General features: G+C 39.9%; 1 protein-coding gene across 1 annotated transcript in view; it reads right to left on the bottom strand.

Annotated features, from left to right (window-relative positions):
* Positions 1-456: 456 nt before the first annotated feature.
* Positions 457-11,796, bottom strand: part of EXOC4 (exocyst complex component 4) — an 816,673-nt gene continuing 805,333 nt past the window's right edge. The window contains exon 18 of the mRNA XM_081287653.1: positions 457-959. Within this exon, the coding sequence (XP_081143779.1) occupies positions 722-959 (238 nt within the window). The 3' untranslated portion in view covers positions 457-721. The remainder of the gene's footprint in view (positions 960-11,796) is intronic.

The raw sequence follows: 11,796 nt of genomic DNA, 5'->3' as shown, positions 1-11,796 counted from the left end.
CAGAGGGTTGAATTGCCTTTCATTCTTCCACATTTGTCACTAATTTTATTTATTTATTTTTTTTTATAAAATAAAAGAAACAGGCAACAAACCAACCAATACCCTGTGTACAAGCTACAGCATACAAGTTTGCTCAGCCATGTGGATAAAGGGCATTTGTTTCTAACCTTGGAGAGTTCCTGTTTTGGTGAGGGAAATTTGTTGGAAGTCACAGCCAGCTGAGAAGCCACTTATTTAATTTTGGCAACAGAGTCAGAAAGCAATGAGCATACACTTATTTCATCAGGCTCTAAAGGGGATAAAAATCTTTTTGTTCATGTAGGAGAACCCCATTAAGTGGTTGTAGAAAGGGACTAAAACTTAGGTGGCAGTCTACTTCCCAAGGTGGAAGTTTACATGCTGGTAATCAAACATTACTGAGTGTCACAAATTCATTCTTTTGTTTTTCAGCTTGTATCAGCTTGTAACAGCTTGATGTGCCCTCCCCCTGTCCCACCCCAGCCCCTGCAGAACAGAATGCGTTAAAATCGCTGTTACCTGGCGACATCGGTACTGCAAACTTCCTTTGGAGTTCCTGTGGAAAACCAAAACTAAAGAAAAAGCCCTCACCCCGGCTTCTGCTAGCTATCAGTGAGGACAAACTAAGCTCAGAGTATAGCGAACGACCAACTGAAGGGGGCGCGGGTCTGGCGGAGGGGGGAAGGGCCCCAGCCCGGCGCCCCTACACCGTGGTTATTTTCTTGTCCTTGGTGGCCTGCTTGATGGCCGCCTGCTCGCAGATGATCTCCTTGAGCCGCTGCAGCCGAGTGTTCTGGGTGCTCTGGTCCCCGACGCCGGTCTGACTGCGGTGCAGCAGGGTGAGGGCGTGGATGTACTCGAGCTCCGTGTACTTGACGCCCTGGTCCACCACCAGGTTCAGGAGCTCGTCGGCCGTGTTGTAGAGCATCTCGTAGTACTGCCTGTGGGACAGGACAGGGTGGTGACATGAGACAGGAATGTGGGGGGTGTTAATGCTTACTATTCCACAGCAGTGACTCGGCCCTGGCAGGCAGGTTTCGTCCCATTCAACCCCCCTTCGTTCACTTGCTCATTCATTCATTTCTGGACGCTCTAGGAACTATTCGTTTTTTTCCTCCATACAGGGGTCTAATAGTAGTACCTACCTTTTAGGGTTATTGGAAGAATTAAATTAATGCATAGAATGGTGATACTTGATGAAGAGGAGCTCTTATTAGGAATGAAACAATGATGTGTCAATAGCTAGAAGTAATAGCCATAAGCAAGAAAGGGCCCCTTTCCTTAAGTAGCTCAGAGGAAAGGTAAAGAGAAGAGAAATAATGACATTGCTGTTGACTTGAGTTCCTTCCTGTCCAACCCTTGATGCACCAGGAAGCTGTAACTCCCATTTCTCAGAAAAGGAAACGGAGTCCAAGAGAAGTTAGCGGACTCGCCCAATATCACTAAGACAGTGAGTTCCTGCACCAGGATATGAACCCAGGATGCTGACTCCAAACCCATTAGTATTTCTTCACAGACACAGAAAACTCAAAAGAAGAATGTTCATGTGCCATGAGTGAGGTGTACACAGACTGAATTGACAGCAGAGGAAGGAAAAGTCACACTGTTGAGAGGAGGGTGTGGGACCAGGGGGACAACTCACAGGCCTAGGCTTTGGTCAGACACGGCTTCTGGGAGGAAATTCCAGATGGAGGGGAGAGCAGGAGCAAGGGGTCATTGGCTGGATGTTGGAGAAAGAGCAACCCTGCATTCAAGTGCCACACATCTTCTCCACAGAGGGTGAAGGCGGGAGTGTGAGAAGGTGAAGAGAGTCGCCATTCCTAAAATGGACATTACCACCACTATACCCCAATGCATCCGGGGGACTCTAAGCTACTACTTGCATGGTCATTCCAAACTACCCAGGAGGAGTGATTTGGCACAGGCTCCGAGCCACCTTTGCCACCATAGCTGCTGCTTCTTTTTTTTTTTTTTTTTTAAAGAAAGAGTGAGAGAGAGTAAGAGGGGGAGAGAGAGAGAGAACTTTAATATTTATTTTTCAGTATTTGGCGGACACAGCATCTTTGTCTGTATGTGGTGCTGAGGATCGAACCCGGGCTGCACGCATGCCAGGCGAGCGCGCTACCACTTGAGCCACATCCCCAGCCCCACCATAGCTTCTTAGCAAAGGACATGAGAGCCTTCCCAGGTCTGGATCTCCTTCTCTCTTCCTGACACAAAGGGCTGGAGCTTTGCCAGGGTCATAGGGACAGACCAGGGAGCAGGCCCAAGGTAACTCCTGCTGGTAAAGGGGTCTCACAAATCTTATCAGGGTCACTGGCTCGGAAATCCTGTATTGTTGGAATAAGGACCTTTGATTTGTTTCTTTTTCATCAAGAACATTTTGAAAAAATAATATAGGTATATGTATATATCCTAAGGAAAGATGAGGCCATCCTGGCTAGAGAATATATTCAAGGAGCTTTATAATTTCAAAAATTACACAATGGGATTGTAATCAAGAAGAGTTCTGGTGTCTTTTCATATGATGTTTTTTTCCTGCTTTCCTTACTCTACTTTTCTAACTAATGTACTATTTAAAAATGACAGCCTATAATCCCAGCAGCTTAGGAGGCTGAGGCTGGAGGATCTTGAGTTCAAAGCCATCCTCAGCAAAAGCGAGGGCTATTAAGCAACTCAATGAGACCCTGTCTCTAAATAAAATACAAAATAGGGCTGGGGATGTGGCTCAAAGTCAAGTGCCCCTGGTTAAAAAAATTCTGGTTAAAAAAAAAAAAAGAAAGAAAGAAAGAAAAAGAAAAGAAAAATTAGGAGAAGAGAAATAACACTTTTTTTTTTTTTTTTTTTTTGAGAAAGGGTCTTACCCAGGCTGGCCTTGAATTTGCCCCCCCCTCCCCACCTTCCGAGTAACTGGGATTATAGTGTGCACCACTGTGCCCTACAAAATAATTTTCTTTTGTGAACATTCCTAAAATGTGGCAGGAATGAAAGTGCTCATTTTACTGAGTGTCTCCTGGGAGCAGACTGTTCAGCATTGCCTTCGTAGAGGGTCCTCTTCAGACTAATTTTCTGTAGTGGTTTCTAAAGTGTATTCATTTTAATCCCATGGAACCTGATGTGCAGGAACCCCTGGTCAAGGGTAACATTGAACGTGACAAAAGCATTTCTGGTAGAAGAGCAGAATGAACTAACCTCCAGGCTTGGGGTCTGGGAGCCATATTAGCTACAGTTAGGACACCTTTTGAAGTTACATGTTTAGCATAATACCCATGTGAGCTTTGCACCCACTCCTCAGTACACCTCTTGTAATTTTAAAATATTTGACAATAACATTTACAAATAATATTTTAGAGAAAATCTTATGCTGTAGGAAGATGCACCATTTTTGTCCTGTCTTCACAGGTTCCCTGGCACACAATGGCCTCCTCCCTGACACTGGCTTTTGTTTTAAGAAATGAGAGCCTGTATCATTTAATGTGCTTTCCCATAGCTATACCTGTGAGGAACAGAGCTGTCTGTTTAGGAAACTTCCTAAGAATAGGCATGCAAAAAATTGCCTGAGAATAACTTAGGTACAAATCAAGGTTTACAAATAGAACGAGAATTTGGGGCTTATGATGCTTCTGAAGCTTGAAGGGACTTGAAATCTGCAGTTTCTAAACTAGTAGTTCTTGAATTTCAGAGGGTCTCACTAATAGTTACCTGGGGAGTTTCTTAAAGGTGCAGAGTGCAGAGACACTGACACAGATACTGTGACTGTCAAAGGTTCTGAGCCAGCCAGGACTCGGAGCCAGAGTCTCTTTGGTAGGGGAATAAATACAAAACCATCCCCATCTTCTCCTGCCAGCCGTAAAAGCCTTAGGGAAGGCCACAGAAGCCTGCTGTTAAAGGGTTTGTGATGCTTTTCACTGAGACTAAACCAAAAGAATTGGAATTCTTTGCATTATAATGTTGATATTTTTCTCATTTATCTTAAGAAGTAACACTGAACCCATCAGCCTGGATGAAATTGGATTTCTTTTGAAAAGTCTGATGAATTGTTTCTAGGGATACTGGCTGGTTTTCTACAGAGACTGCTCTTTTCTGCTGGGAGCAAACAACAAGATGAAGATGCCTGGATTGCTAGTCCTGGATCTTCTGGGTGACAGTGACGAAGGGCATGCCACTTAAGTCCTTAATGTTTCAATATCCTCTGTGCAATGAAGACCTTTATAAATCCCAGATTGACACTTCGAAGTGGACTGAGAGACTGAGAGAGTTCTCAACAGCTTCAGATGAACAGTGTGCCAGAATTGCAAAGCCAAGTTATTAAACAAAATTGACAGGTAACTGATGGTGTATTTTTCTATAGTTAGGGAAAAAATTCCCCTATAACCATGATGATATATTAGATTATAAAGAAACATAAATATTTAAAGACAGAATGAAATTCATTTATCTTTCAGAAAGGTACCCAGTAGCAGAGACTAATAAATCGGCATAGCAACAGTTAGACGTGGAGGGGGGGAAAGGGTGCTGTGAGCTGCCCTAAAGAGAAAATAGGAAAACGCCCCAAACTATGCAATTAGAGTGAGCCTCCATGATAAACACTGGCAGACTGAAATGAAATTATGTCACCCAACAGGGATAAATAATTGATCAGTACTTATTGAGGCCCCAGGAAAAGCAAAACTTGGTCTCGAACAGCAAGCAGCTGTTACAGGAGCAGCCATGGCTTCCCGGGCACCACATTTTACCCTAGATGGCGCTTTACTTAGCTGCCTGGGCAGGGTCAGTGACATTTTGTAGCTCATGACCTGTAGAGCAAGTCTCTTCAGAGCCCATGATATTCAGGGGTCACTTACTAGATGTGGACCCAACACCCTAATCTAAAGACCCAAGAGTTCCGCATCAGCCTGGTGGACGGCAGTCTGTGAAGAAGGGTGTGCCTTCCGGGGTGGCTTCTCTTATCCTTTGCTGTGCCTTTGGGCAGCAGTTCCTAAAGTATCACCAACAGCAGGGGGGCGGGGGGGGGCAAAGGGGGAGTGGTAGAGAAGCAGCGCGTGATGTCACACAGTCTGGCCCTCGTGGGCACAGTCTATAACACACAGCATTGACATTTTGTTCTGGGGCAAATAGATCATCTTCTCTTATCTTCCTCAGGTTTGCTTTAGTGGTAGACTGTTCTGCCCCGGCCTTTTCTTTCCTTTCCATACATTTTTTTTTTTTTTTTTTTTTTTTTTTTTTGGTGCTGGGGACAGAACTCGGGGCCTCACACATTCCAGGCGAGCGCTGTATCACTGAGCTGCACCCCATTGCCCAGCAACGCTTCCCCTCAGAGATTCTGTCTGAAGACATTCAAACCATTTATAAAGATATGAAGGCCATTTGATAGGGTGGGCATATCTTTTTAAAGTTTTGTAATGAATTTGTATCTCTCTGGAACTTAATACACATACCATATAGAATATATGGAACATACAGAAAAAGATTACTCATATAATTCCATCATAAAGAGATACCACATTTTGGCATATTTTCTGGTAGCTCCTCTACCCACTACCATGTAGTGTTCCAATCAATTTCTTTCTTATAGTTGAAATATTTAGGTTGAAGCACAATTGGACACTTTGGTTGTTTCCAATTATACAAGACTTTCTCTCCTGAGGGTAGATTCTAAAAGCAGAATTAGTCCAAAGGTAAGCATATTGTTTCGAATACTAGGCAGTGCTGCTGGGTTGCTTTTTGATTTTCAATGTATATAAACAAACTGTTGATATCTGTTTTACTTTTGAGTATTCTAATCTTTCTTTAAGAGCTTTTCATACGTTTTCATAGCTAAGACACCAGGATAGTTTTAGTCTCTCATCCCTTGCTCTATCTCCCACCTTGGCAAACTCGGCATAGAAGTTACTACTGCATCTCTGGAAGTTACTGCAAATATTACAAAAAAAAAAAAATCCTTTTTTTTTTTTTTTTGTAAATTGAGGGAACAAGGCACCACTAAAACACCTACTTCTACCCAGGGCAACTCTCCTTCTTGTACCTGTGGGCTTTGGGTGTAGGGGTGACAGGAAGGCCCCGACTACAGAACTGTCCAAAATCTCTGGATAAAGCTTTGCCATTTGCCTTAGTGAGATTCAGAGTCTAGATCCCTGAATGGAAACTGTGCTTTTAAATACAAGTTGTCCTTAAGTATCTGGGAGGGGCTGATTCCAGGATCCCCAGGCTCAAGTCCCATATATAAAATGGCATATAGTTTGCAGATAATCTATATACACCCTCCCATATTCTAAATCATTTCTAATTATCTGTACTACCTAATATAATGTAAATGCAATACAAATAGTTGTTATGCTCTATTGTTTAGGGAATAACAAGAAAAAAATCTGTACATTTAATATTTTTTCTTAATATTTTTGATTCTTGGGTGTTGGAATCCATGGATGGAGAGCCCATGAATAAGGATGGCTGGCAGTGCAGCTATGTCTCATGCTGGTTTTTAGAATCTGTCTTTATTTTTATAATGTTAACAATAATGTTCAAATTTTAGATATATCAACAGAGTAAAAACTTTGAAACAGTTACAACTATCCACATTTTACAGATAAGCAAACTAAGATATAGAGTACAAATGATTTATCTAAGGCCTCAAAGTGAAGTACTGTGAGCTCTGTACTCATTCCAAAGCCACATAATATACATATCTGAAACTGTAAAAAGCAAAAGTACTAATTTCAAAGAATATTTGTATAGCTAATTCAGTTTTAGCCCTAATTTTGGAAATATAAATTAAATAAAATTCCCGTACTAACTCTTTTGACTTTTATCATAATGGAATGAGCCAGTAAAGAAGAAAGTCAGAATTCATTTATACAAACATTGTAGTTCAATTTAAAAACACTGGCTTAGACCTGGGAATTAAGTGATACAAACTTAAACAGTGCATAATTAAGGAGTTACAGAAAGAGTTTTGACTATTTCATTTTATTGCCTTTCTTTATTCCTTCTTTGCTACTCAAAGCTAAAAGTTCATGGATGAGTAACTTTTTTCCCTCTTTTTAAAGTTGACTGCTCTTCTGATTCATTACTTCTGAGTAATCAAAGCGTTTTCATTGTAAAGACTTTATCTGAAGGGAAACTCTTATACACTGTTGGTGGGAATATATATTAGCAGAGCCATTTGGAAAACAGCATGAAGATTTCTTAAAAACCTAAAGAGAACTACTGTATGATCCAAACGATCACTGTGTACATATTTAAAGGAAATAAAATCATTAAAAGAGAAACTGCCTTGTCATGTTTATGGCAGTACTATTCACAAGAGCCAAGATAAGAAAACAACTGCAGTATCTACAGATGCATAAAAAAGGAAAATGTGACATATATATATATATATATATATATATATATATATATATATATATATATATATATATAACACACACACACAATGGAGTATTAATTGATCATAAAAATAGTGAAATCCTGTTATTTGCAGCCACATAGATGAAGCTGGATGAAGGGTCATTATGTTAAGTGAAATAAGCCAGAGGCACAGAAAGACAAATGCACATGTTTGCACACATTTATAAAAAGCAAAATGTTGACTTAGAGAAAAATGGAGTGGAATAGTGGTTACTAGACACTGAAAGGAGCACAGGGAGGGCACAAAAGAAGTCAGATAAGGGCACCAAAACACAGTTAAGTAGGAGGAATTAGTTCTGGTTTTCTAGAGCGCATTAGGGTAACAACTGTTGGTGGAAGGAGACGGAGTGCTTATTACCCTCATTTCACCATTACACACTACATACATGTATTCAATTATCATACCATAACCCAGAAATCCATGCAAATATTATGTCTCAATAAAAAAGACGTTCTCTTTAATCCTTCCTGAGATAAAACTATATTGGTGTCAACAAGAGAATTAAGTACTGATTTCTGAAATACAAGTTTAAGAGGAACCTGTATATACTTAGTAGCTCCCCAGATTACTTTTTAGCCAATAATTGCTGAATATTCTTTATCTGAAATGCTTGGGACTAGAACTGCTTTGGATTTCAGATATATTTTTTTTCACCAAATTTTAGAATATTTGCATATATGTGAGATATCTTGGGGATGAGATCCAATCTAAATATGAAATTCATTTGCTTCATATATATATACTGTGGTTTGAATGTGTTTTGAGTGTTCCTCCAAAGGCACATGGGTTAGGAGGCTTGGTCCCCAAGGTAGCAGTATTAGGAGGTGGAGGGGCCTTTAAAAGGGGAGTCTGGTGGTGGGTTCTTGGGTTTTTGGGGATGCTACCCCTCTCTTACGAGGGAAATACTAGTTTCCTGGAGGAAGTTCTCTTGAGAACCAGTTGTTAGAAAATCCTGGAGCTGACCCCTGAGTTGTTCTCTGGTTTCCTGAATCAAGATGTGATCTCTCACTCCTCCAACACTCCCACTATTGCCATTTGCTATGATGTGATCCAGCCGAGGGCCCCTCATCAGAGCTGAGCAGATTCAGCTACCATGCCCTTGAACTTCCACAACTGTGAGCGAAATAACCTCCTGTGTTCATAAGTAGCTTGCCTCAGGTACTTTGTGATAGTAATGAAAAGCTGATTAACAACATCTTACATACATAACCTGAAAATGCATTTATACAATATTTTTAGTGAGCTTGCATTTTGACTGCAACCAGTAGGGTGAGGAAGTTTCCACTTGCAGTATCATGTTGGTGGTTAATTTTTTTTGGATTTTGGAGCATTTCAGATTTTAATTTTCAGATTAGGGATGCTCAACCTGTTACTGGAATATTTCAAGCATTTTAGTAAAACCTCAGGGGTAAAAGGGCCACTACATCAAGTGAAACATTGAAAACATCCCTGTTTTCTCTGCCTACCCAATGGTACATATGATAATAAGCAGAAAAATGGAAAGAAAGGAACTGAATAATCCATAAACTAGATAATCATCCCATAAATAATTGAGAGGTGGTTACAACAGAAAGACTTTGAGAGGTAATACTCAAGAGATCAACTAAACCCAGACTCTGGTTGTGTTGCTCATTCCCCCTGACTAGCTACATGACCTTGGGCAAACGATGTCAGCTCTTTGGACATCTGTTTTCCATGTGGAAACTGGAGGGGTTATAGGTGCAGCTTAAATACCGCTGGCCTTTTTGGATTTTACAACCTTTATGGCTTTCCCTGCTGGGTCCTTTAACATCATGGGGCTTCCACTGGAATCAGCTGATGCTGATTTTCACCAAGGAATGGTAAGCAAATGTATTAGCAATTGATTTAGAAATACTCGGAACAAGTGTAGTCTTAGCTCTGATGTATTTTCCAGACCAATAATAAAATGTATGGTAATACTATGTGTCATAACAATAAATTAGTTTATTAAAAAATAGAATATAATTGCTCTTATTTGTTTTCCCTTTCAAAGAGCTTAGAGTTTATTACAGACATGATTGAACATTCTAATTTGAAATGAGTTGGTAGTTATTTCCATTTCAAGAATAAGAACACTAAGGTAGAGAAAAGCTGAGTAATTTTCAGGCAGTTAGTGGCAGATTTAGATGAATAAAGGGGAAGAGAACCCGAAAGTGTATGGTTTTACCTACATTGTCTTTATATAAGGTGACACCCCATTTAAGTATGGCATTATATTTACAATGGCCATTGCCAGGCTGGGAGTATAGCTCAGTGTTTAGCATGTGGAGTTGCTGGGTTTGACTTCCTGCACCACCAAAGGGAAAAAAATGACAATTACCTTTTGGCCCAGTTCTGATGAATGCCATGCTCTATCAGTACTGTGGGTGTTTCTCCTGGGAATGCTTTAAAAGTTAAAGTCAGTTGTGTCCACTCCTTTCAGGAACATAAGATCTTGTCATTTTTGACAGCAACAGCCAGAGCCTGAATTTATGTCTCTTCAGAAAATATAATTGTTCAAAACAAAGGAATCCCCCACGATGTCCCCATCACTGTTGAGATGGCACACTTCCCCAAGCTTGGTTAGTCACTGGAATGGGGAGGAAATATCTTCTCGTTCCTTTAGCTAACAACTTTGCTCTCTTTCCACCTTTGGAATACATTCCAATTCATAAATATCTATGGTTAAATGTCCTCTTCAACGCTTAAGGATTCATATGTCACTCTCCGCTACATCAGATAATTTTTTAAATTAAGTTTTCTACAGCAGGGCTGGAGGAAGATCTGCATTTTAAATTCGGTACAATTAAAACTGTGTCTCTTTGGTCTGGCGCTGCCTTTGGTCAAAGCCCATTTATATGAATAATTATTCAGTCCATTAAGAAGTCTGCTCAACTCCTTCTCCCATTTTGAAGGTTTTAATAAATATTGATCAGGCACATTTCTGTTTGCACTTGCCAAAGCAATTTTGATGGATTCATCTTCTGATGTTATCAAATAATGAAATATGAAAGAGTGAATAGAATTACCCTCTTGTTCTGTGATTTTTTATTTAGGTCCTTCATTTTACTTTCATAATTGTGTTTGTCTCATACTTCTGTAAATGCTCTTTTGATTATCAAAAGGTGAGCCCGGGTTAAGGAGAGCTATGCTGTGCTGAATATCACTTCAGAGTCTTTTCAATTAAAAAAAATTGTTTATCGAATATCACTTTGGAGAGTCTTTTCAATTTTTAAAAATTATTTATCTGATATCACATGTTGATAAAAAAGGACCCAGAATATATTATGCATTTTGGTGGCCAGAAAGTACACAGTCTCCCTCTCTCTGTCTACACACACACACACACACACACACACACACACACGTATGTATGTATTTCTTTTAACTGATCTGCATGGGCCTCTTATACTGTGTATTATCTATATTTCCCTGCTTAGAGATCTGGAAAAACAACTGCTGAGGTATGCTGACTAAAAACAATTCAGAGGCCCTATGGCTTTTTCAGTTTTTAGTAATGAAATGGAATTATTAACTTTTCAATAAATAATGCATAGTACTTCTTCAAAGGGAAACCTAATATTATTATTATTAATGCTTAGGAAGTTCCAATAACATTTTAAATGATAACATAACATAAAAATGTATACTCCTTAACTTTAAGAGGCTTATTTAATTTACTCTTTAAAAAATAAAAATCCAGTCCAGGCCCAGATCAAAGGTACTCAAGGCATAATGCAAATGTTTTAATTTAAAGTAAAACAAGGCTTTCCAGTCTACCTGTGGTCCATTCTGCTCTGTTTCTTGTTTTGTGAGATAGAATAAAAGTGTTGGAAGACCCTAGAAAGTGATGACTGGAGTTAGTAATGGGACAGAGATGTAAAAGGTAATGGGCTTTAGGTTTCTTCACTTATTCATTCATTTATTTATTTGCTGTGCTGTTGATCAAACCTTGTGTCTCACACAAGCTAGGTAAGTATTCTGCTACACTACACACCTGCCCAGTTTCTGCATTTAAAATATAAACACTTCTACCTAGAAGTGTTTGGGGAGAAAGATCAGTGGGAATAGGCGTGGATCGCATGGTTTTGATGGGAAGATACTCCCACTGGAGCATCATGCCAAAGAGGCCAAGGTCATGAATTGGTTCTAATAGGTGCCGGTAGTTCTAGTCTGTGGCCACTGACTATGCCTCTAGCCAGTTGCCTCACAACTGTGTCCAGACAGGGGCCAAGTGAGGTCAAATGGATTCTTTACTGCACCCCACTGTGGCTGTTGGGTTGGAATGGAATTATAGATAATGGAAATATAGATAACACACAGTATAAGAGGCCCATGCAGATTGGTTAAAAGAAATACATACATATGTA

The sequence above is a fragment of the Spermophilus citellus genome (assembly GCF_964194105.1).
Source record: "Spermophilus citellus genome assembly, chromosome: 3".
Classification (NCBI taxonomy): domain Eukaryota; kingdom Metazoa; phylum Chordata; class Mammalia; order Rodentia; family Sciuridae; genus Spermophilus; species Spermophilus citellus.
Note: the sequence above shows the minus strand (reverse complement) of the source record. Positions and strands in the feature narration are given on the sequence as shown.